At 44.6% G+C, this 26,599-nt stretch overlaps 1 protein-coding gene across 29 annotated transcripts in view; it reads left to right on the forward strand.

Moving 5' to 3' along the window:
- The window catches only part of picalma (phosphatidylinositol binding clathrin assembly protein a), a 50,561-nt gene that overhangs the window by 13,435 nt on the left and 10,527 nt on the right, over positions 1-26,599 (forward strand). For 3 of the 29 annotated variants that reach the window (XM_061247428.1, XM_061247432.1, XM_061247435.1), the window contains 19 exons: positions 7,740-7,882; positions 8,644-8,719; positions 10,494-10,596; positions 10,999-11,092; positions 12,125-12,236; positions 13,552-13,658; positions 13,750-13,791; positions 14,567-14,578; positions 14,740-14,825; positions 15,828-15,951; positions 16,815-16,951; positions 17,717-17,814; positions 19,970-20,122; positions 21,058-21,141; positions 21,484-21,564; positions 23,132-23,242; positions 24,957-25,085; positions 26,140-26,170; positions 26,286-26,385. In XM_061247428.1, the coding sequence (XP_061103412.1) occupies positions 7,740-7,882; positions 8,644-8,719; positions 10,494-10,596; positions 10,999-11,092; positions 12,125-12,236; positions 13,552-13,658; positions 13,750-13,791; positions 14,567-14,578; positions 14,740-14,825; positions 15,828-15,951; positions 16,815-16,951; positions 17,717-17,814; positions 19,970-20,122; positions 21,058-21,141; positions 21,484-21,564; positions 23,132-23,242; positions 24,957-25,085; positions 26,140-26,170; positions 26,286-26,385 (1,823 nt within the window). Of the gene's footprint in view, positions 1-7,739; positions 7,883-8,643; positions 8,720-10,493; positions 10,597-10,998; positions 11,093-12,124; positions 12,237-13,551; positions 13,659-13,749; positions 13,792-14,566; positions 14,579-14,739; positions 14,826-15,827; positions 15,952-16,814; positions 16,952-17,716; positions 17,815-19,969; positions 20,123-21,057; positions 21,142-21,483; positions 21,565-23,131; positions 23,243-24,956; positions 25,086-26,139; positions 26,175-26,285; positions 26,386-26,599 lie in introns of those variants that run through there. The other 26 variants (XM_061247431.1, XM_061247434.1, XM_061247430.1 and 23 more) reach the window with 20 other exon arrangements.

A 26,599-nucleotide genomic window follows, 5' to 3' on the forward strand; every position in this document is an offset into this window, starting at 1 on the left:
GAAAAGGATGCTAAAATGGCCAATGCTTTGTTTTACATTTACAACATGCACAGTGTGTTATTAACCGTATACAGTGCCCTCCATAATGTTTGGGACAATGATCCATGATGTCTTGATTTGCCTCTGATGATTTGCCACAGCTTTCGATTTGGAATCACACAAAGGTGAGAATGTGACAAGTGCACATTCTCAGATTTTATTAAAGGGTATTTTTTGTTTTTTTTAGACATTTTGGTTTCACCATGTAGAAATTATGCATCATACATATTTCGCCATCTTTTCAGGGTACCATAAGAACAAACTTGGGAGCATTTCAGTAAAAAAAAAAACTAACGGGACTAGCCCCTGAAACACGCATGAGCTAAAGATACAGGCCTGGCAGACACCCAGCAGCTGGTGATGTCCATGAATCACAGACTTCACAGGCAATCATTGCATGCAAAGGATATGCAACAAAATACTAAACATGACTACTTTCAAATTGGGGAATATGTATAAACGCTGCTGTAATTTCTACATGGTGAAGCCAATATATAGATGTATGTATATAAATGTATAATAATGCCCTATTGTGGAGTACAGAGGCAAATAAATAAATGATGGGTCTTTGTCCTAAACATTATGTAGGGCACTGTATAATGTATTACACATATATTTACAAAAACAGTATATGCTACACACAAATGCCCATACACACGTTCACATTTGTCAACCACATTATGGCAAGCGGACAGTACTCTGCTGAAATGTTGTAGTTGCATTGCAGTTAAGGTTTTGCCATGTTGTCGAGAAACGTCTTACTGCAAATTAGATAATATTGTGACCTACAGTAACACAGATGTACTGTTATCTCTTATAGGCCAAATCATTTTTCAGTTTAAAAATATAGCACATGGGTAACATGTACAGCAGAGTAAACATACCCTTTTTCTGGTTGGGGGAGGGGGCTGTTTGAATCAATTTTTCACAGTTATTTTTTTCAGTTTTCTTTCAAAACCACTCCATAAACCCCTTCATTTCGTATACCCATTAAGATGATTGTGATTTTAATATGAAGGGACATAGCATCTTGGGAAAGAACAGTGCGATTGTTTGAACAGACTGACGCTGCAAATCATTTTAAAACAAACCCGCCATTCTCTCCACACGCACCAGGAAGCTGTCTGTTTTTAACAATGTAGTCTTTTAAGCTGCAGCTGACAGGTTGTCCTTTAAGCAAAGAAAAACTATTTAGCGACTGTAGAATCCCCCTTTGAGCAGTGTCTCAATGGCTAGGCCTATATTTCTTTTAATAATGACAGTAATGACAAATACTAACTTTGAAATATCCCAGATGGTCAGATCTAACAATAGCTTGAGGAAACAGAGAGTACTCCTGTCTGGAAATTCTCTGCAGTGGTACACTAAAAAATTGTTCTGAAAGTGACAAGATGTTCTACTGTGTAGCTTTTCTTTTTTTGCCTTTTGTCAACATTGCAGTACTCGCTGTGTTTGAATAACAGTGGCTGAGAGGAGAAAACATGAATAAAATGCAGGGATAAAATGTATTCTGTATCACATAATATTTAGTCTCATTACCTGGTTTGTACATTTCTTATCTCTGAATACTGACTCTGTTGTCAGGAGTATTATATGAATGTATCACCATGTTTCCATGTTTTGACTGTATTGGTAATTAGGGCTAGAATATGATAACATGGTCTGATGATCACAATGTCTGGATGTACTTTATACATTTTGCTCTAAAAATGTGTTATAAACCACAGTCTGTTTGGTTGTAGCCTGGGTCTGTGCACCCTGGGGATATGCCCTGGGGACAGCTTGGGCTTGCATTTCTGAACATATTGCATGCATATTAGGCCCGGGTTCTTTGTAAAGCTGCTTTGTGACAATCTTGTATTGTAAAAAGCGCTATACAAATAAAATTGAATTGAATTGAATATTATGGCATTCAAGATTGAATTCTCTGCTGTTCAGCAAGTGATGAGGGCTGGGCTAGATGGGCCTCTCTCTACCCAATTACATTCTGAGGAGTGGAATTTCACTTTCTCATTGGTCAGTTGAAGGATGTTGCCATATGGTGCCCTAGACAGTGAGTGTATGATGTCATCGATCATATGCTGCACACCCTGATCTTGTGCTTTTGCACTGTGTCCCCTGTGTATTGACAGTGCAGCTGTGTTGATTAGTTCGCTGCTGCAAATAAAATATCTCTTTCATCCATTTTCTCCATTGGGACTAGAAGGAAGCACTCTTATGTGCTAGTACTCCTGTTTGCACACAAGCATACAGAAATACTAAATTAAATGTCTTCAAACATAATGGCTGAATATAAATCTGTAGGCTTACTGCTACATTTATGGCAAGCAAAACTGATACGTAAGCCTGTAATTTGAAGCAAAAGTCTCTCTGCTTTAATGTTTGTGATGTAATTAGCGGTGTAGTTCTGATGCTATAAATTATCCAACCCTGAATTAAAAACTATATTGAAACCATTTTTTTAATGCAGTTATTGTTTAATTAAGGTAGGTCTAGACTACCTTAAGACCTAAACTAGGACCCTTTGACCCAACGAGGGTACTGAGATTCTAAGATAGATGTCTCTGACTGTCCTACATTGAGGACTTTACATTTTAACCCACAGCCACACTCTTAATACTGCCTTGCACCTGCCCTAACATCGGGGCTGGCGTTTTACACCAGTGTGTATTTTCTTGGCATGTTAGCAGTGTCGACAGCGCAAATATCATATCTGTGGTGCCACCAGTAAGATGTCTCCTAAGTACTGTTATGTTTACGTCAGTCAGAGCTCAGCTGTGCTTCATAATTAATCCCACATCCTGAGGTATAAACGGATGTGCAAAAAATGCCAGCTATGTAAGTTGTGTGGTAACTACCCAGCCCGCTGTAGCCACTTCTGCCGCGGAGATTGGAACTGCTGATCGTCGGAGAGATGTTACCAATTTTCCTCTCCTCCTTGACGGCGTGTCGTGTGAACTAAACGGCAGCCCTTCATCCTTTGCCCTGTCATTGCCTTCTTTCTTCCGCCGTCTCTCTCTGCGAGTGGGTTAGGCGGTGCGCCGCGGGGCCCGGGGATCTCAGGACGGAGCTTGCCCGTGATGCGGCCCAGCTGCTCCGCGCTCCCACACTTCCTTTGCATGCTTTGGATTTTAGGCCCTTTTCATTCCCGGCCGCATTCCTGTCGGAACACGCTCACGCCAGCATGAATAGCTGAATCTGAGCTCTGTTGGTGTGGCACTCCCCCCCTCCAATTGTCTGTTCACCTTCCAGGTCCGGTCATGTTCCACCCAGTTCACTCTGGACGCTGCAGCCCAGTGTTAGTGTGCTGTGTCACGCCAGAGGTTCCTACAGGGTCTATTCTTTGTAAAAACCTTTACAAATGTTATATATGTTTAGATATTTATTGTGGGAATGAGTTATAAACTGATTCAAATCTGCCAGCTAAGCATTTGAGATTTTCCTGCTTCATCAAAAAAAAAAAGCTTTGAAAAAAATCTACACATTCCATGCTTGTTCCACCAGGTACAAACTGAACTGAAAGTGAAAATACTAACACTGAAACTATGGAATGACTAAAAACAGTTGCTGCCAGGCCCAGGGTGTTCTCATCACCAGAAGAACAGTAAACCCTTCTGGGCTTCAGAAGCGGGAAGTGCAAAATGTATTTAAAATCGGCCGATAATGTTGTGCAGCGCCTTTACTGGCTTTGAGAAACCAAGGTAGCAGTCGCAAGCACCCCCAGCTGCTGGAAGGCCCTATTTGTTGTGAAATTACCCACATTAACACATCTCCTTGTGTCCTTGTTGCAGCTATCACAACATTTCCTGGTACTACAGTCTAATTGAGGTGCTGCTCAGTGATAATTGCTGTTAATTGCACACACAGTGCTAAAGCAGTGAAGAAGGTGGTAATCTCACTGAATGTTTCGCAGAGTGCTGAAACTGCGAAAACGTTCTGTCTTGCTCTCCAGAGGCCCTGCACCACCAAGGGGTCTCAGCCTGGGTCATCCAGTCAGCTAGGGGGCAGTGTGCCAAGATATAACTGACCGCTCGCTCTGTCCAACATGTAGCAATATTGTAGTTACCACTACTGATTCTCTGTAGTTCATAACAAAGTAATAGCCATACGGACACTGCTTTTTTGTTTACTTGTCACCCGTATGATTTTAAGTTTTATTTGTTTGATAGAGAATGCCGGACAATTCTTGCCGTGCGTCACAATGCTGCAGCTGAAGGCCTTTGTGTCCCCGACGACTCAGTCAGCTGTAATGACACATTGATTTAGCAAAGTGCGTCATCCGCACGGCGCTGAAAGCAATGCCCTGTTTCCACGTAAAAGCACCGTTGCATCCTCCCCCGGCATGGGAAAGCTAGCATGCCGAGTGACAGTTTCTCCAGTGTTTTGGCAAGCACAATCGTCTCTCTCTTCCATAAGCACATTAAGAAACCTCTTGACAAACGCATTTTTCATCGTGTGTGATGGGGTGGTGGAATCCAGGGCAGCTGTCATCAGCTTATTATCGTGGGGGCAAAATTGGTGAATCATTTTCCTGAAACTGAGGAAGTGGGAGACTCCCTGCTGTGGGGATGTAGTCCCCTACTCTGCTCTGTTACGGGTTTAACATGGGCATTTTTGGCAGGAAACATTTTGGACTCGCATTTTATGGAACATTGAAATTATGCACAACTTTTCAGTGACCTTCTGCTTTGTATGCTTGTAATGTTTAACGATTTTCCCAGGCGCTCGGCCACAGTGACGGTGATATATACGTAAAGTAAATATAGCTGACCTCTTCCGCATAACATGTTCTAACTGTGAGTTCCACTCCTGCTCAGATAAATTCCTGGTTTTGTGCAACAGCACGTTTGTATAATTAGCACGTAGACCTTTCTTTCAAGTGAGCAGCGGGAACTGCATATAGTTCTCTGTGAACCAATCTAATGAAATATGTATCTGTAATGCATCTGCCAGGCTATTTGGCATGTGTCAGTGGTAAATATTATATTAGGGCAACATTACCCCTGGGGTTCTTTTGAAATCACATGTTTTGCCTTCAGCGCTGCGATGCAAGTCTCACTGTGGTTGGATATGCTGGCCAGTTCTGAGACAACTTGGGGTACTTGACTTGTGCAGACATAATATAAACGATTCAAGAAACAATATTTTCTTTCATTCTAATTGTGTTTTTAAACATTGCAGTGGCGGTGGGAGGGTGAATATAAGGTCACAGTGGTGTAAGTAAGGCTTAGGTTTGCCCTCGTTTCAGGAGCAGGAGGAAGATCATGTGAGTTTCCAGCAGGTTTGGAGCCGTGTGGCTCCTGTGCGTGGAAGGGTTCCCCTAGAAACTCCCCTGCAGAATACTTACATCACTGGTGTTCCCTCTCCTTTGGAGTCAATCAAGCTGCATCTGAAAGTGAACAGAAGGTGTTGGGCTCCGTCTGTAACAACAGGCCTGGACTGTAACAGAAGCCAAGCCCCGACAACTGTCCTCACACAACCCCGGCTTGTGGATTGTATTGATTGGGACATCAGTGGTCTCATAAGACACTTCCCTCTTAAACGCATTTAATTCACAGTCCTCCCATTAGGAAATTCCAGCACAATCACAAGGAATGAGCTTTGCAAACACTCACGTTGTCCGTAGTGTTCGTCTGCACATGGGCCAGATTACCTGAAAACTCTGAATCGAAGGCCATTCTTTACAGACTTCCAAAAGAACATTTTATGTAACCACATTGTTCCCTTTTGGATATTTAAATATCCAACAGAATTTAATAACATTTTTTGAGACTACTCCAAATAGGTTTTTTGGGTGTCATTTTGTCATACAGATACCTGCTTTACTTATTAGAAAAGCCATGTTGTAACGTATGGCTTTTGTGCAACTCAAAAGGGCTCTTTGTGCTGTCACAGGAGCTCTTTTGTTGACATTAGAATGGCAGTAAATGCTGTTAGTAAAGATGTTCTCTAGAACACCCATGCCAGAAAAAATAAGCTAACTTGTCAAATTCTAGTCCTCACCACAAAGGAAAATTCACACATGACCTACATTATTACTTGCTCTTCACTGTTTGACACCATTGCAAGTTGAGTGCTTTATTTAAAAATAAAAATAAAACTTATCTGTGTATATATTTATCCATCTTTATATATACTATTTGAAAGGTTGAATGAAAGTGGCCATGAAAGTTGAATGTTGGTTTAGTCTCTTTTTCTTTCTTTCCTTTTTTTTCTTAACATCAAGAAGTGATTGGAAAAATGAAGGCAAGGAACATGACAACCTTTCATTTTTGAAACCGCACTTGTAATTTTACATTCAATCTTTGACACACTGCTATTCACAGTTCTATTTTGTGATTGGCACGAATACAGAGATTCTAAAATCGGTACTAATTACGCGAGCATGTCCAGGATGTTATCCGTAAACGCAGGGTGCTGAAATGACACTTCCCAGTGCTCTGTGGGATATCGCTCATAAAGCGGGCTTTCCATGGAAAGCAACATGCAGCATTAAAATGTAAGCACGTTCATGGAAAGCGAGTATTTGGAGGGGAGAAGCAGGCTGTCAGCAGGTATTGTGCTCAGAGCCTTCATCTACGCATGGAACAGAGAGAAATTCGCTTGAATATCAAAGGGCTGTTCCCTGTGGAACTGCTGGGATATCGGGCCTGGATTAGGAGGCCTCTCTGATTGGCTCAGGCGGCTGCGTCACTCTGCGCCTCGGGGTTGTGGAGCGCGGCGGCCTCTTGTCCGCCGGGCCACTCCCACGCGCGATGACAAGCGGGCCCGGGTGCTGACGGACTCGCCTTTGTTGAGGCGTCAGACCCGTCAGCTCCCGACACTAAAGCAATTAGACGTTCGCTCCCTTTGTAGTGCCAATATGGCCTTTAATCTCACACAATTTTACCTGCTCGGTGGCTAACGCGCAGCTCATGTGTCCGTTGGACATCAGAAGGGGAGGGGGCGGGGGGCGGGATGTGGCCTGTCCCTCTTGATTTATCTCATGCGTTTCCCTCAGTGATGCTCCACTCCAGGCAGTTGACCCTTCTGTGAACTCGCTTCCAGAGTTGCATGCGTTTCCGAGTAACATTCGGGTGTGTGTTTTGGTTTAATATTGTAGACCTTGCGACAATTGATAAGAAATGTCTCCTTTTCGCTAGATAAAAAAACAAATGCGAGTCTCGATGAGAGGGAGTCCCTGTGCAGTGTGTGCAAATGGCAGGATAAGCTGTGGGCTGAAAGGCAGCTCTCATAGCCGGGGTGGAAGTGAGCCATAAGGCATGCGCTTTCACTGCAGGCCAGATGGCGGTGGCCCTCCGCCAAAGACTCATAATGCACGCAGGAGTCCTTTCCCCCGGCCGATAGACGCCGAGGCCGCAGTCTGAATGCAAACTCCCCACACTCATCGCAGGGGTGCAGACGCTACTCAAGCTCTGCGGCCTCCATTTGAGTTGACCAAGTAGGCTGATCTTGTTTAGCGTTCATTTGATTGCTTAATTTTGCTTGCGGCGTGATTCTTCACAGCTAAGGAGAGTACCCACAGCATTCTTCTTCCACTCCACGCAGGTCCATAACTTCAGTCGCGACCCAAATTTGGCCCCAGTTCAGGTTCCTTTGACCATTCGCGTTATTAGTTTTTAATATGTGCAGCACGGGTGACCATGACTCTATGGTCAGTACCCATAACCCTCTCCTCCCCCTTTATCTCTGTTCTCCAGACCTGATCCAGTGCACCAACGAGATGAATGTGAACATCCCCCAGCTGGCCGACACGCTGTTCGAGAGGACCACCAACACCAGCTGGGTGGTGGTCTTCAAGTCCCTCATCACCACACACCACCTCATGGTGTACGGCAACGAGGTGAGTCTTATTCTCGGACCCGGGTCAGAGCCACAGTTCTCATGCGTGTGACCCAATTACACCATAAGCACAAACTGGGCTGTCTGTTGAAGTTGGGCCATGGAGGAGAAGGGAAAACATGAATTATTCCCGCCAGTTTCTCCTCAATGTGCATGATGGCCAGCTCTCATTAATGCAACAACATGTGGTATTAGGCTTGCATTTCAACGACCTTGTATTCTGAGCTTGTGTAGAGCCAATCTGGAAGTAGTTGGGCTTTCAAAGGAGGGCGGCATTAATATTGGCCTGGCAGAGAGCTGCAATAAAGAAAAGTGAAAATGAACGCAAAACGTCTGTGATAAAATGATGGAGGGTGAGATCTACCAAACTACTGTGAATGTTTATTTCTCCAAAGGTCATGAGTATAGGACACTATTTGAACAGTTTTGAACTCTCTTGATGGATTGACTTGTTTTTGCATATTCAGGAGGTTTCTTATTGCCCATGAGTATTATATTGTAATCTTGTATTGTTGTTATAGCTTTTGAATATCTTTGAAATAAATTCTGTGTTTTTATCCCTTGGCAACATGCTTAATGCCATCATAATGTTCTAGCAAAGGCTTCTTTTATGCATTTGTGAAAACCTTATTATGCAAGACAAATCTCTCTTATGCTTGAAGTCATATGTAATTGTTATTGATTGACTAACAAAACGACTGACTAGGTCCTAAAAATGAATTACACAACCAAAACTTTTTTTTATTTTGTTTTGTTTTGCAGCGATTTATACAGTACTTGGCATCAAGAAACACATTATTCAACCTGAGCAATTTTTTGGACAAAAGTGGTTTGCAAGGTGAGTGGCATCTTCTCAGTACTGTTCCCATTTCATCTTGCTAAAGATGTTTGTGTGCGAAAAGTGATCTACTGTGGCAGAGTAGATGTGGGGAGTCCCTGCTTTTTCCATTTGTGTAAAGATGACAGTGTGGCCAAGGGTCGATGCGATGGGAAGTCGGTGACAGCCCCCAGGGCCGGCTGTCAAGAGCAGAGCTCTGTGAGAAAAGCCTGGAGTCAGTCTCTCTCTCTTTCTCTTGCTCTCTCCTTATTTTCTCTGTTGCTTATTTTCTCTCATTTCTTTTCCTCTCTTGTTTCAGTGTTTCTCTCTCCTTCTCTCTCGTATCCTGCTGCACCCCTCTCTGCGTCTGCTTTTCCAGTTATGCAGGGTCCCAGGGGATGCCTCCACACTGGCTTTCCGTTTAAAAGGAGCACAGCACTATTTATGCTGGGGCTTTCTTCCCATGTTTGGTGTGATGGGAAAGGAGGGTAATGTCACAAGCACCCATAATCATTCGGCCCATCAGTACTGGCCTTTCTTTGTCTTTCTTGTTGGGTACAAGCGGGTGCCTTTTCTATTTTCTTTACTCCTGCTCCAGAGCAATTACTAGGGCCGTTCACAGACCCTCTAACATGACTGCTTCATGACGTCATGGCTGCGATTTGCCACCCTGTCAGTCCAGCCTTCCCCTCCTGCAGGAAACTGCAGCGCAGTGGAGGGCCTCCACCCAGCGAGGAAATGACTGGGCCCTTTTCATGGACATGTGATGGGGGTTATGGGAAAGGGGAGGAGGGCCAGGCGGTGGGGTTATCGGCTGAACTGACCCAGTGCTCCCAGCGGCTGTCACTCGGGCTGGGGGAAAGTGCTGACTGGAGCTGAGCTGTGCTGGTGGTCACTGCCCCGGAGCGCTTCCAAACCCAGCGCCTCTGACTCCGGGGTCTGTCCCCGACCACCCCACTCTCCTACCCCTCTGGCCATAGATTCTCCCTTTAAATTGTCCCGTTTTATTACCTTTATTACCCGTGAACATTTGGCATAACTAGGTAATGTTGCGACCTCAAGGTCCAAATGAAATCTGTGCTAAAATGTCCTTTTAATACTGGCAGCTGGTTTTGTTACAGGCTCATACCACGTAGCAACCTGCAGTCATTCTCATTCTTTCCCCCTCTCTCCCTGTCCTTTTCACCCTCTTTTATTTCTCCCTCTTCCCTTCTTCTCTGTCTCTCTCTCTCTCTTGCCTCTCTTGCTGTTACATTCATGTACTACATTCATTTAGCAGACGCTTGTATCAAGGCCTACGTTCAGTGTAGGAGAACACAATTGCATTTACCTGATTTGTATGAGCAATATTCCTTACCTGCTGAGCAAAAATCAAAGACCAGTGAGTATAGATGCACAACTGCAATTCGGCTATTCTCACCAAGAGCCAAAATACATGTTCTGAATTCATACAGATTGCATCCATTACAAGCCCTAAGAAAACCATGAGAATGGTGTTCAAGCCACAGTCTGTCTATAGTAAGATCAGTGCAGCTGTCCTGAACCCGGAACCCTGCAGGGGATTGGCCCCTGCTAAGTCTAATCAATTAAGTTGTTTTGGATAAGTGTCCGCTAAATAACTGTAATTTAATGTACTGTAATTTATAGCCTAAAACCATAACATGGGAGTGCTAGGGGGCGGGGAGGTATCTTTTGCCATAACTAAGGGCCCCAGAGATCAGGTGTAGCTCAGGGTGGGAATATACAGAATATGGCCGTCAAGGCACCATCTTGACATCATCTTTTTCTTCCATAGGTTACGACATGTCAACCTTCATCAGGAGGTATAGCCGATACCTGAACGAAAAAGCCATGTCGTACAGACAAGTCGCTTTTGACTTCACAAAAGTGAAAAGAGGGTAAGAGTCTGTTCTCTGAGCCTGTGCTCTGGAGTCTCCCAGGGCTCCTGCTCTTACTGTCACCCGAAATCACAAAAATATTCACTATAAATATTGGGCTTTTAAATAGATGCTTTACTTGCAATTGGACAAGTTTGCCTTGTGTGCGTGCGTGCGTGTGCGTGCGTGCTTGTGTGTGTGTGCGTGTGTGCGTGTGTGCGTGTGTGCGTGTGTGTGCGTGTTGTCCTTTAAAAAATGGTCTCAGGCCTCATGAGTGAACTGCATGCTATTTCCTGCTCTCCTCCTGCCTCTGGGAAAGCAGTCTGCCAAAAATCCCTTCCAGTATCCACGTTTTTTTCACGCGTGTTCGCAATCTTGTCCTTATGATGCTGTTAACTTGGCCTTTTTATCCCTCTCTCACAGAGCGGACGGCGTGATGAGGACCATGAACACAGAGAAGCTCCTGAAAACTATTCCCATCATCCAAAACCAGATGGACGCGCTGCTCGACTTCAATGTGAGTCTCCAGCGGACCTGCCATCCCCTGAGCTAAGCCACAAATCCGCATATGTTATGTGAATGTAAAAATCGCATGGCTCTGTGATTTTTAACCTCTGTAGTGACTTTCTGGTCTTCAGGCCAGTTGCGCAGACATAGTGAAATGGAATAGCTAACAGAATTTAAGACAAAGTCCCTGCTTTCTAATTCGAGTCTGAGGTAACACAATATGACCCTTAATCATGTCTGACCTTTCGTTCCACGAGTATAACAAGAACATTTGAGGGGGAAGGACAGTCAGTACTGTTCCATCGACAGGTCTACCAGCAGGTTCATGAACACCTGCACAATGAACTTTGCACTCTATAAGCCCTGCATTGGGCACATGAGACAATGTCACCTCTGAGAGCAGGAAGTCCTGTTCGTACTTAGCATCACAAGGAAAAGACGGCGACGGTAATGCAATGCTCAGACTACGCAATAAAGGTCTTAATCATGTGCCAGGCCAGTAACATGACACTTTATCAGAACTGCCTAGTGCAGTCTTTGTTCAGCCGGCTATGAGTACGTACTGCACACCAGTAAAGGCTGCAGTTTTGGTGCAACAAGTAAAACACAATTTTTGTGGTAATACCACTCAATTGTGCTTTTATATTTCATTGAAAACGATATCCATTTAATAATAGGCAAACTGTCAAATGAGAGCATTAGCCATCATTTTGGAGTCAGCAGATTGTGTGGTCTGTTGCATTATTAACTGACATTATTTATCTGCATGGCTGACACACTTACCAGGGCAACTTGCATTTTTCAATATTATCAATTTATATAGATTTTTCCAGAAGCAGTTTACAGAGCTGTCTCAAGGCAATAGTATGACTTGTCATGCCTTTTGCCATGGCCAAAACCAAGATCTACAGTCTTGTCTGCCAATTTCTGTTTTTATTGACATGCTTTCCTCTTCCTATATTATTAAAGAAGATCAGAGGAAATGGTTGTTCGGGCTGTGCGTCAGGGCTTAAACTCCCTGGTGTTGTGTGTGTGTCCCCAGGTCAATGCCAATGAACTCACGAATGGGGTAATCAATGCAGCCTTCATGCTTCTGTTCAAAGATGCCATCCGGCTGTTCGCTGCATACAATGAAGGGATCATAAATCTCTTGGGTGAGTGCTTTTTATATTCCATTATTTTAATGTTCTGTGGGTGAATATGTCAAGAGCTTAGGGTGGAGGAAAAGGGCTTTTTAATATGAAAATGTATTATTATTGTTATTGTTGTTGTTATTATTGTTATCATTAATGGAATGATAGCAGCAGAAGGGTGAAATTAGTGGATGAGCCTGTGTGGCTGCGATTGGAGGGGGGTTGGGATCCTCGGTGGCACTGTGGCCAAGGTCAGCGATGTCACAGCTCAGTGCGGGCACTGCGCTTCCCTGCCAACGCACAGTGCGGACCGCTGAACGCTGCGGGGAGCTGCAGCCACCAAACCGCCCAATTCCACCGCGCTGTTCTCCAACTGTGAAATGTGCCGAAGGTAAACCAGGCACATAATCCATTTTCAAGGGCCGCCGCACCTCGCAAACCTGTCGGGTCACGTGCTTCCAGACGTATTTTTGGGAAAGGGCTGTAGGATGACATTCTTTATTTTCCTGGGGCTGTCTCCAGGCACACACGTTGGCTTTTGGGGAAATAAGGGCACGCTTGTGTGAAACGCCTTCTTTGTTCTGGCCTGGGCCTATAGAACCGTACATGGCAGCCTATGTCTGTGGGGGAGACCAGACTTGAAATGTGCAAAATAGTCTTTGCAAGTTTGCATGGCAGTGAGACATATTTTGCTATTCATATGGCATTGAGCTTAGATGTAGTCAATTGTAACCTGTATGCTGCCTCCTGCAGATGGCAGATTGGTTTTTTTTCTTTGTCTGAAAATCAATTTTTTGGACCATCTACATAACATATTTTTTGGATCATTAAACTGGTACCTTTTCAGTGGGGTCACTTTTTCTTCTTTCTTTTTTTAAAGTCTTTTCCCTCTAAAGGCATCAAAGTAATGAATGTTTGTGGGAGTAACTATTGATACCTGTTTGTTTTAGTTTTAATGATTGGGTGCTTACTCTTAAGGCGGCATGGATGGTGCAGTGGGTAGCACCAGTTAATTAGGCTGATTGGAGAGTCTAAATTGCCCGTAGGTATGAGTGTGTGAGTGAATGGTGTGTGTGTGCCCTGCGATGGAGTGGCGACCTGTCCAGGGTGTATTCCTGCCTTTTGCCCAATGTATGCTGGGATAGGCTCCAGCCCCCCTGCGACCCTGTTCAGGATAAGTGTGTTAAAGATAATGGATGGACGCTTACTCTTACTCAAATCAAGGATCATTAGGGAATTGACTGGCCACAACTTCTGATGACAATGAAGCTGCACTAAAGCACACTGAGTGTAATCTTCTAGTGCAGAGCTCATTTCCACTATGTGTCTCTCACAGAGAAATACTTTGACATGAAGAAAACTCAATGTAAAGAGGGCCTGGACATCTACAAGAAATTCCTCACTCGAATGACGAGAATCTCAGAGTTCCTGAAAGTCGCAGAGGTGAGCTTCTCTTAATCCGCCCATTATTGGAGCATTTGGGGCAAGCAGGGGCAGGGATCCTGACTCGTCCCCCTTTCTTCTCTCTCCTCAGCAAGTGGGCATCGACCGGGGGGACATCCCAGACCTGTCACAGGTAAGACCTCTTGCAGACCACCTTCTCTCAAGCACAGGCAAGCACACAGAGAAACACTTTCCTTTTTTCTGGCTCGACCTTTACTTTCAGCTTATCCCACTTTCCCTGGCCCAAGCTCTTTCTCCCTCTCCAAACTCCACCTGCCACGCCACCTCACCAGCCAGACACTGCCAAGCGCATGAAGGCTCAGTGCATGTCACCCATGGTAGTGGGGGAGGAATCTCTTACTTCTTTTGTTCCTGACTTCTCACATCATACAGCAAATAAAGGTGTTAATTCATGGCACTGTGGGGCACCAGTGCCCCCTCCAGAGGCTTGGTTTCCAAAGTGAAGGAATGTGTATAGCGGTCAGGCAAGGCCTACATGCTGAAGGTGGGGAAGAAACCTTGCTTTGTTTTTCACCAGTGCAAGTTCTTGCATAGCTAAGTATTGGTAGACAAATCTATGTTACATGAATAAATGTTACCAGTAACAAGGGTAATATGAAATTCTTTTTCATCTGTGTGCCTGTGTTTGATACCTGGTCATGTGAAATTCTACCAATTTTTCAAAACCGATTTTTAGATGACTGATTCATGCTCAAATGTTGCCTGTTTCACTACATGTCATGCTTTCCAGTAGACATTGCGTATCTTATTGTAGTAAGAGTATATTTAACAATAAGCTGCTCAATAGATTTAGTAGAGCTAGCTGTATTTTTTAACCATTTTTATTCCCCGTCTCTGACAATTACCACCTTTATATTCTGTATCTTTCCTTATCTTTCCGTTTTCAGTTTACGGTTTGTGTAAGTATCTGCATCTCGCTCCTTTTCTGTGTCTGAGATCGCTCGTTCTCTATTGTGTACATGTCACAGTATTCTGCATGCTTATCCTTTCTGGTCTAAATCATTGTGAACATTTTTTTGACCAAAGCCTGGGTACTGAAGACGTGTATGTGTTGTGGTAGGCCCCAAGCAGCCTTCTGGATGCTCTAGAACAGCACTTGGCCTCTTTGGAAGGGAAAAAGGTCAAAGACTCTACTGCAGCGAGCAGGTATGTGTTTGCTTGTTTTTGTTGGTTTTGGTTTAATTTTCCTAGCAGTCCTGTGTCGCCACAGCAAGAACCCAGGTTGACCTCCAGTTCACTGTCTGTCTTAGACCGCAGTCTGAAAACATGTTTACACTGCATCTAATACTGAACTTTGAGCATTTTATGGGTTGATAATCTCTTCCTGGGCTATATCTAATACCGTATCCTCAAACTCAATCACAATCTCCCTCTTGCGACTGTACTGTGGCACTTAACGATATGTTGTTGGTTTATGAACTGGCTATTACTTACTATAACTTGTGTCATGGTTATTTGCTCTACTTGTTGCCTAAACCTGTGTGTGTGTGCGCTTGCTCAGGATAAGAGTATCTACTATCATGCTTAATGTATTGTAATGGCTTAATTTGTGCTGGCGAATAAATTTTTTCCCCAGAAGGGCGATATTTTGGAAAGCGAGCCTCCAGAAACAAATCTATTTTTGTGCAGAAGGGTTTCCTCTGTTTTTCACTGCTTGTTCCCATAGTTTCACAAATTCTTTGGAGAAATACCAGTGAAGAGGTCAGTTAAGATCTCCAGACTGATGCACTGGTGCATTTCATCAGCTCTTATCTGATCCAGCCCATCCAGCCCAGCAATGTGTGATTCAGACAAGGCTGACCCAGACTTTATTTTGGCATTTTTGGTCCATTTGGTCGTGGTCTCCAGCTGCTACATTCTATGGGGTTTAAGGCATGCATTTAAACATTACAGACATCAGCTTATTCAATGTTTTACTCAACGTGTCGCACGGTGTAACTGAATGGCCCGTTGCAGCAAACAAAAAATCAATTTCTGCTCATTTGATATTTACAAGGCATCGTTTTAGCTCAGGCCCAAGTTGATGTATTTATTCTGGAAGGTACCGAGCCCCCAGTTAAAGTGCAGGCAGAGCACTTCTGTCTGTGCCCTGTTCAGTGTGTTTTACGCTGCTCTTACCTGAACCTCCTCTCTCCCCTCCCTCTTCAGGGCCAGCACTCTCTCCAACGCCGTGTCGTCGCTTGCAAACACCGGCATATCTTTCACCAAAGTGGATGAAAGGGAAAAGCAGGCAGCACTAGAGGAAGAGCAGGCACGCTTAAAAGCACTTAAGGTACTGTTAGTTTGGTTCCAGCCCCCTGTATTTTTTTTTTTTTTTTCCCATCTAGAAGGAGGATGCACAATCTCAAGTGCCGCTGAAGCTGGAAGCTGCTTGTTTTGATGCCTTTTTCAGAATTTGTACAGTTAAATTCCATCCGGAAGTTAATGGCCTGCGTCGATGTTGTTCTTCAGTCATATGTTTGATCTACCATGAAGCGTCATATGTGAGCAAAGGGCCAGGAACAGATACTGGATATGAAGTAGTCGTGGGCTGTGCAGAAGACTCCATTCTTGTTTCTTTCTCAGAATATGAGGCCTGGTCTGAGGGCAGGAAGGCTTATAAAGGAAAGGATCGTGTTTGGGTCAGCTGCCCCGAAAAAGCATGAACCTCATGACTTTACTCTGCCTGTATGAGCGATTATAGTTAAGAATAAACGGATATCTGTTGGGTGTGTGAGGGAGCCGAAATAAATAAATGTATAAAAAATCCTGGAGATAGGTAGTGAGGACCCAAAAATGTAGTGAGTTTCACTCACATAGCGAGGTTGGCTCAGGCGGTAAAAGCAGTGGTCTGGCAGTCGGAGGGTTGCCAGTTTGATCCCGCCCTGGGTGTGTCGAAGTGTCCCTGAGCAAGACACCTAACCCCCCAAATGCTCCTGATGAGCTGGTTGCATGGCAGCCAATCGCCATTGGTGGGTGAGTGTGTGTATGAATGGGTGAATGAGAAGCACCAATTGTACACCGGTTTGGATAAAGGCGCTATATAAATTCCAACCATACACCATGAAGAAGACATTGTGTGTGGAAACATTATTTTTCGTAATAAATGGCTTGGGAGCATAATAGAGTGTGTAACTATATTTTATGTCTGTCCAGGAGCAGAGGCTGAAGGAATTGTCCAAGAAGCCTGCCTCCTCAGCCACCACTGCTGCGTCGCCCGTATCCACCACCGGGGGCAGCATTATCACGGCCCCGGCAATCGACCTGTTCTCCACACCCAGCTCCACGAACAGGTGAGGTCGATTGCTCCTGCCTCTCCACTCTGATCCAAAGGAGCTTTCGTATTAACGCTCACATTCCACAGGCCAGACGCTTCCAACGCCGTTTAGAGACCCGCCATTATTCACGTCGAGTAGCAGAGCAGTGGAAAATGCATTACCATGCTCTCTGTAGCCCTTGTGTCACTTTCTGATGGAAATTTAATCGAACCTTCAGAGTTGGTGTCTGGATGTGTATATAAGACTCCCTGCTCAGTACAACTTCACAGGGATGAGCCCGGAATAAGAAACGGCAATACACACTGCTTAATGGACAGGGCGAGACTTGACGCTTCCACATCTACAACGTCTTCGTCAGTGTCAAAAAAAAACAAAAAAACGCAGAGCCTGTCTGGATGTGTTTGGAAACATCAAGCGTAGTGAGCGGTCGCATTCACCTCCTGGTTGGCAGGAGCTTCCGTTACATAGCCGACGTAGCTTATCCAGATTTCATTCCGTTGTTTATGCGGAGGCTGGTTATGCACAGCCGTCCTTGGTACCTTCGACCGGCATGGTGCTATTAATTGGGAAGGAACGTTGGAGACACGCCCGCGATCTTCCCGGAGCTTCTTGAATTGGGCCGTGGGGCTTTTGGCCGTTTCCGTTCGGTAGGTGCGGTATTTTTCCACTGTGCCTTCTGTGTGACTGCGGGTGGAACTCTGAAAGGCCCCTCTGCGTGTCTGGGGGGTTCCAGCCAGGGAGATTAAAGCAGCTGTTCTGTTCCGTTTTGTTTCTCTCCAGCGCTTCAAAGGTGGGGAGCGACTTGCTTGACTTGCAGCCAACGTTCCCGCCGGCCCTGCCCATCTCTACTGGGCTGCCTGTAGCCAACACTTGGGGAGGTAAGCGGTGTGAGACTCTGGGGCGTTGTGTGAAACGCCATATGAACCCTTTGGGCACACTTCACATGGTTATCTGTAGTGAATTGCGCACTGCAGGTGAAGGACAGAGAGGTAGTAGTGAGCAATGTGGCGGTTGGAAGCTTTCAAGTAATACGCCTTCAGAGCTTTGACATACAGCAGCCTGTGAACATTGACATTTTGTGTGTAGATATTCCTTGCATATATATTGCATGGCAACAGGAGGGAAATGCATGAAGGGTTATCTGAGGGTCATTACAGTGTGTAGAGGTAGTAATTCTGCTTCTGATTTTAGATGGCCCACTATGTCCTGTTCCTTCAATATACTGTTACTGACCAAAGTCACTATTACTATTAAAGTAATAAATGATGTCTGTGTGCAATTTTTTACAATGTAATACACAGAGTTGCCTTGGCAAATTGAATGGCATAGCTGGAGAATAAGATTGCATTTAGGTAATTAAGCCTGCATTTGCTAGCCATTAGTTTGGCAGGTTGACAGTTTGGACCTCTTTCACACACCATATAACTTTCCATGTACTGTGTTTAAAGACCACTGTCATTATTTGTTGTTTCAATGCCTCTGAGTCTCCTACACATTGTTTTATATGTGAAGACAATCTAGATAATTGTGTAAATTGAAGAGAGGGGGAAGATGGATCGTTAAAATTCAGAGGAGGTTTTCTCAGTCTGGCAGGGGACCAGCCAGGGGAACAGAAACACAAGGGGAAACACTGGCGTTTTCGGTGATTTAATTCAACCGCTTTATTTGGCAAGGTGCACTCAGATAAACTATTTTTTATCATGGTACCTTGCAGCAGTGTGTGCTTAGGACTGCTGACTCTTTGGCTGTTGAGATGTAAATAATGATAAGCTGGAGATGATTAAACAGTCTTATGGTTCCCTGCAGTATAGTGTGCAGTTTGTCTATAAACTGTTTCATTGTATTATCTCCTGCCAGGTATCTCCAGCTAGTTTCAGGCTTCCCTCTCATGGGGCACAAATCAGAAACCAAGTTTAGCCTTGGTAGGGTGGTAGGGTATATGTGCCAGTAATGCGTCTTTTAATGGAATAACTTTTGGTGTAACTCAAAAGACTTATCGGACATCAGAACGTCTTCTGAGGTAGGGTTCTTTGAGAGGCCAGAATTTAGTCTCCAGGTCCAAACTGCAAAGTACCTCTCATCAACTGATAAAGCGCATTAGTCACATGACTTCCTTAATCTCTTGTTTCTGCCGTTTCATTAAATCAGGAAAGCATTTCCGCTTTTGCAGCTCAAAGCTCAAAGGATTCCTTAATGCACCAGTGTCCACGCGGCTTAAAATGACTGCTGAAAGGACAGTGTTATGTAAGATCGGGTCAGACTTCAATGTGTACTGTACCTTTGATGGGAGCAGAATAAGCTTTCCTAGATACATTTTGTAACAAATCTCAAATCAAATTTTTAATCAATTTTAATTTCAGTTTGTTTCTAATGGGGGTTGGACAGGTTCTGCAACAAGCCATTATGCTGATCACCCAGAAGCCTACAGGAATTAATTTGCTCAGATGAGGGTAAATGTGTAGTGAATAAACAAATTAATTATCCATATTCAATGAAAAATGTAAGAAAATGTTTGTGTTATTTTTATTTTTGATTGCTCTGTAGTACTTTGCTTACAACTTTCCAACATGATCGTTGTTGGCCATGCCAACAAGATTGGCCATAAGATTTACAGTCAGATATTCTTACAGACTACTTAGTTCATGACCACAGCCATACATTTTGTGTTATCTGTCTTTTGTATGTCTTGTCTTGTTCATTCAGTCTTAGAGTTTAAAAAGCTCAGAACCTTGTCAGGCATCTGAGCTTTCTGGAGCCATTTGACCTTCATGTAAATCGTCATTTAAATCACATAAGTTCATTCTGCGTAGTCGTGCAGCTCTAACGCGGATGCGGTAGAAGACGCTGAAGCGGTATGTACAAGCGGCCAGCTCATTCATTCCCATCCCCCGCTGTCCGTGGAAGGATCCTGGGTGGGGCTCCGTTGAGTTGTGTTCATCACGTGTCCTATTCTGCATGCTCTTGTTCTACCTGTCATGTCCTCCTCTAACATTTCCCTCTTCTCTTTTCTTCTCTTTCCCTCTGCCTGTGCAGATCCTTTCACTTCTACCGAAGCTGTCGACGACTCCATTCCAAACTTAAACCCTTTCCTCACAAAACCTGTTGTCGACGCTGTCCATCTACCTGTTGTGTCTTCTGACGGTGTTAGTTTTTCCTCTAGGACACCCAGTCATGAGATGTTTGGTGGTAAAAAATCTTTTTTTTTTCTCCATTTAATTAGTTTTTTTGCTGTGTTCTGTTCTATCCACTCTACATTTTGGATCGGCAGTTGGTAACTGTCCATTACCAAGCCGGACATGCATGCTCCATTGCTCTATGTGTTCCAACATAGACTCTGTGTCCTGTCCTTTGCAGTCACACTCATCAGTAGGTTAACAAAAAAAAAAAAAAAACAGTCCAGTGTCCTACCGTAGATCACTTCAAGCAACAAATGCGTCTTCAGCTTTAAAAATGATTACTTGGATATTTGCACCGACTGGATACATGTAGTCAGTTGAGGTTGGGGCAGAAGACCAGAGGAATGACTGTGTTCCCTTGGGTGGGCGTGCGGTGTGCACAGCGGTGGGGGCGGGGAATAAATGCTTACGGAACCCCAAAGCGCAGCATTGTGTGTGGTAGGAGCTTGAGGGTTGGGGTCTTTGCTTGGGAGTGGCGGGAATCCCAGGAGAGCAGTGCCATGCCAGGGGTTCACTGCTGGCTGAGTGGGAGGGGTCGCCTCGCTCTGAAGGGAGGTCAGGGGTCAGAGGTGAGGGGGTTGCGGCCCGAGACCGCCCGGAGGGAGTGGTCGTCTGTAAGAATGCTTGCAACAATGAGGTTCGGGGGGGAAAAATAGGACGTGCCTTTACGTTCGCGTCCATTTCAAAAGCAACCGTGTGTACCACCAACTGTGCAGGAGGGGGGGCTTTCTAAGAGATGCACACTGTTACCACCTGCTCAATGACTTTGTGTCCTGGGTCATTGAAGGTTTTTATGTCTAAATGTTTTCAACCCAGATGCATTTGTATACTGTCTGACTGCTTAGCTCTGTACTTTGATTTGCTTTTATTTAGCCTTTTTTTGTTTTGTTTTTAGTAGGCATTAATTGTCCCTGAATGTGTTTTTAATATTTTTTGATTCTCTAGATCATTACAATCCCTTTATTGATTCAAGCTCTTCTGTTGCAACCAATTACGAACACGCATGTCGGATAGAGCAATTTACCTCAGGTACTTCCATGACCAGCTGCCCACCTATGTTTTCTGTGACCCAGAAACCATAGGGGCTCGAACCCTGGCCGGTTCACTGTCTGCAGTGTTTTACCCCCCTTCCCTTGCCCCTGGGTGGTGTTTACCTTTAGTATATACTAACAAGGTTTCCTTGCTTTTGATTTGCTTGAACTTGTTTGATCTATATATTTTTTTTTTGCGTGGTTGATTTCACCTCTGTAGATTTAGCCGTTTCTTGCTTTTATTTTGTACTGCTTTGTTTCTCGCTTGTTTCTGTGGGCGTTGTGTGCTTTAAAAGTCCTCTTCTTGCTCCTCCTCTCATGCCTTCTCTCGACCTGTCAGACTCCTTCTGTGGGCCCGCGCCTTACCCTAACGCCCCTCTCTTCCACTCTGAGTCTCCTGCTGTAGCTGGCTTATTTGGAGGTAGGTAACCACGGGCTGGTCCTCTCCTCTCTCCTCCTGTGTTATGAGTGATAGCTGGCTTTTTTTCCGCCTGTCCTCCTTCCTGTCAAAAGCCCCAAAAAAAGAGGGACAGGGTTCTGAAGGGGAAGGGTTATGCAAATAGAGGAAAGGAAGGTGGAGCTCTGCATCCGGTTTATTTTTCTGGTTTATTTTTCTGGGTCTGTGAAGAGCGGTGTCTGAAGGTTAACAGACTGTTACGTAAACGTCTGCACAGGTTTACGCTGGCCTCTCTGTGACCTTTTTTTCTCTAGTTTCCAGCGTCAGACAAGCTGAGACAGGCAAATTAGTGAGCGCTTCAGACAGTTTTGGCATTGTTTGTGTACGTATGTGCACCACTTCACAAGGATGTTTTGTGGTTTTTTTGTTTTTTTAAATAAAGATTTTGTTTTATAGGGCATTTTATTGGTCATGTTGGGACCAACAGGTTATGTCTCGCAGTGCAGAAACAGAAAAAATTTGAAATGATCAGAGGAGAATCCAGGGAATTCAGGGATTTAAAGCATGTTAAACAAAGCCTTTTAGCCTTCATTAAAATACCTGGAGACTTCAGGGAAACATTGCAGCCTGATTCTTATAGTGGTGTGATGTAGTGTTGTCCAGAACTGAAACACTGCCATGGGGTTGATGGCATCTGGCATATTAACCCAGTGTGTAGTGTTCTTAAATAAAAAAAGTGTCACGGAATTGGCTCAGTTTGGGGGAACAGTTTTGGAGAATTGGTGCCGTCTGAACATTTTGGCAGGGGCTGTGACAGTTTTTGGAATATTGATTTGTGGTGCTGCCTCTGCAATGGTTCATTACTGAAAATCAGCTTGTGGAGTATAGAAGTTCAATTCCCGTTTTTCTACTGTCACATTATCTACATTTAAAAAATCCCTAAAGATTATATCCCATTGTGCAGCTCACAGATGACTACAAGTTAAACAACTGACACTATTATTGTATATTACAGCAAGCTAATTGGTCCATTAAATTTTTTTAAAATATTTTGTGCGTACGCTGTTTTTTTAAAGGTTGATGCATTGATGCGATCAGTGCATTTGCTCTAGCCCTGCAGAAAAGATCCTTTTTGTGATAATGACTGAATTAGGTTAAATTGCTTTTCTACTAGTACTGGAGGAACATGAAGTATGCAGATGACTGAAAGGAGTGGGCCTGGTCTCTTGTTCCACTGTAGTTTTACATGGACGTATATTGTCCTTTTATGGCTTGTGTATCAGTAGAGGTATTTGTGCGACAGCAGTGAAAGTCAGAGGCATTACCCAGGACACCTGTGCTTCTTCAATGGTCAATCTGTCGATATGGCTTTGACGCAGTGCACTTGCATGGGTCCCATGCATTTCCTGTGCTTGACGTTGGTGTGTGGGTGTGCAGTGACTCCTTTACTGAGCTAACGCTTCCAGCCGCGCTCCCAGATACAGCTCCAAGCCAGCATATTTATTATTTTTTATTTTTTGACACGTACTGCGCCGCCAGCCGCCCACAAGACCTGATCGCGCCCCTCTCTTCCCCCCTTCCTCTCCCAAAGGGTTCACGGCATCTCCGACCCCTCAACCGCAGACCTCGAGAGGCCTTAACGTCGACTTTGACTCTGTGTTCGGCAATAAGTCTGCCTCCGCCAACAACTCTGATTCTGCCGGTAAGAACGGACCCTCTGCCCCCCCCCCACCGCTCCACTCGTCAATTTTTCATTATGAACATTCATTCATTCATTCATTCATTCATTCTGCTGCTCCAAACATTTCACACAATGTCCATGAAGCCCTGGGTTGGGTTAGTTAGAGCTGGGAACCTCCTGGCATGAGCTCTGTGGCAGTGCATTTTTCACTATCCATGAAAAATATGAATATGTGTAGTGTTACCATGTTTTACTGCGTGATTTTATCCACTGACTCATGCGTTACAAATCTTGGCTCTCAAATAAAGGTGCACTATACCAGTTTTCACCCTTGTGGCGAAGGATGTAAATTGCATCAACATCGAATGAAGTTAAATAAACAGGAAATCTAACTAGCCTACATTTTTTGGTCCGGACACTGAGGACACGGATGACTGTGAGAGCAGTTCACTACCTCGCATTGTCTGCTATTGCGATTGCACTATTAGCCCCAGCAAGATTTGACAGGCTTCAGGCAAGACCCTTAATTTCTCCCTCAAATATTTTTAAAGGTAGATCATTTTTTTATGTGAATTTAGAGAGCATAGCATAGGTTGCTTAGTGATATTTGGCTGAAAAAGAGGAATACTGCACCTTTTAAACACTACGGTTCATCTTATCAGATGGGGAGATTAATCTCGCACGCACCCATGCATGCACGCACGCACGCAATGGGCCATCCTGTATGTGAAGGCAGCGTTTCTGATAAAGATGCACCCGAGTCCACTGAATCCCTCCCGGCCTGCTTCCTGACATTTTACCCCGTTGCCATGGCACCTGCCACTGCAGTCTCTCAACAGCCTCCAGTATACAGGCCTAGAACTAAGACTCACCGGAGCCATGACCAAAATTTATTCAGCTTGCGCTATTTTACACTGTGCTCTGCTCACATTATGCTGCTTTAAATTGCTGATCTCTGTCATGCACAAACTGCAATTAAGCCTTTTCATAATTTAATCACTGGCATTGTTTAATACCTTAATCCAAGCTGAGTATAATGTTTTTTTCAACAGGTATTCGATGGCTCAGAAAAAAATTGAAAAGCTGATGTAGTGCTCTTATCCATCACTTGGATAGGATAATGGTCCTATAGCTTCATGACTCAAGTTCTGTTTTGCTTTGCTGACGTTACAGTCCATGCATTCTTCTAGAAGAATGCCCTTCGGTACCAATTTAGCTACATTTGTGAATGCTGTTTGAATGTAAAGTGAATAATTTACATGAAAGTGTAGCGTGAATAATTTATGTGCAAGTTGTCATTATGTAAAGTATACTGTATTGTCAGTAACGTGCAATTCATCACCACTTTAGCGTAGCGGTTGTGTGCACATAATCACACACTGTCGAGTGGCTGCTACTGTACTGACGCTAGTGCGGAGCGGATGGTGCTGTAATGTTTGTGTTCAGGGTACTTTTCTCATCATTACCCATGTTGTGTCTGTTTGTTTCCTCTTCCTCCCGTGCTCTGTGGTAAAACTCTGTGGGCCTTGGCTTTGCATGGCATGCATGACTGGGTGAGTTGACATCACACCGCACGGCCTCCCTGCGGCAAGCCTTCACTTTGATCAGACGAGGCCTGCCGCTTCGCCCCATTAAATGTCCTTTTCTGCCTTGTTTCTTTGTTTGTTTCGTCTCTGGTGAACCCCCCCCCCCCCCCCCCTTCCTCCTGCGTGTGGTTGTGCCCCCTTCTTTTAAGATGATGTTTTAGGTGGCATCCTGAAACCCACAGTGGCGTCCCCCAGTCAGAGCCTGCCCCCCAGCTGTCAGCCGCCCGGGAAACTGGTCTCCGACGACCTGGACTCCTCCCTGGCCAACCTCGTAGGCAGTATGTGTCACATGCTTTCACACACATGCACACATGCACACGCGCACACGAAAATCCAGTCTTGAAATAGAGAGGCGGTCCAGTCACACTGGGTGATCCAAATATACCTTTATTTCTGTAGAAAGAGTACTCCTGCTGACAGAGCCAATGCTGCACTAAAAAGATGTTATTTACAGTGATCACTTATACACTCCCAGACGCGCTGTGCAACCATGTGTGTCGGTACCACTTGCAAGCATCTCATTCAGTGGAAAAATAAAACCATCTTCAGCATCCAGATGCATCTGTTCTCTCTTGTACTCCCTTCTCCTTTTCACTCAGGGCCTATAGGGCAGGCTGACAGGGCCTGGAAGAGGGATTTCAGGGCCCTTATGGGCGGAGCATAGAGTCTCAGGGCTGGTAGGGGTGGAGGACGGAGTCTCAGGGCTGGTAGGGGTGGAGGATGGAGTCTCAGGGCTGGTAGGGGTGGAGGATGGAGTCTCAGGGATGGTAGGGGTGGAGGACAGGGTCTCAGGGCTGGTAGGGGTGGAAGATGGGGCTTGGGCCCTTTACTGGCGGAGGACAGGAAGCAGCCTGTAATGCCTGGGGACCTGGCCCATAGCTGCTCAGCCAACTCTTAATTAATGTCAGATAGGATATTACAAGCAAGTTTCAATAGAACGGAATGAAATGCTCTTATAGCCTCTAAAATATAACCATAGTGTGGATAAAAGCATGTTAACCCTTTAATGCATAAAAATGCATGCACACATGGAAAAACGAAACAGAACACACAAGCACATTATACCTCCAGATCACATTTCCACACAATGGGTTTATGCATTTCAGCACAACCGTTCCCTCTCAGTCAACAGTGTGAATATAATCGGTCAGAACTTTTACTGTGTAACCCCACAGAGATGATGTATTGACATGCTTTGTGTTCCTCAGTCTACGAAAATGCCTGTTTTAATTCTAGTAATTATTACTATGAACATATTTTTGTCTCCATTGTATTGTGTCTTGACAATGGCTGATTTTGATTTTGGGTTGTTTCCCCCCCCCCCCCCCCCAGATCTGGGAATTGGCAACGGCACAACAAAAAAGTAAGACTTTGGATGAATTTACAAGTCAGTCCAGTGTCTTACCATTCATGACCCTGGTTCATGCAGAGATGAAGTGCTGAAACTGCAGTTTCTCGTTGACTTTTCCCCCACACAGTGACATCCACTGGAGTCAGCCTGGCGAGAAGAAGCTCACAGGCGGGACCAACTGGCAACCAAAGACTGCCCCCACCACCACTTGGAACCCCGCCTCCTTGGTGAGCTTCTGATGTCACTGAAAATTCCTGGCACAGCATGATGCACTTTGCATACCTCTTCCTCTCTTATTCACAAGAGGGACATTACATGCAAATGTTGCTGTGTTCTGTAGCTTTAAAAGGGCAGCAGGGGGCATATTACTTGCTCAGTAAGTGTGCATATACAGTGTGTGTGTGTATGTGTACGGATATATTTATATAGCCTCATAAATTG

Source organism: Conger conger, chromosome 7, assembly GCF_963514075.1.
Source record: "Conger conger chromosome 7, fConCon1.1, whole genome shotgun sequence".
NCBI classification, from domain to species: Eukaryota; Metazoa; Chordata; class Actinopteri; order Anguilliformes; family Congridae; genus Conger; species Conger conger.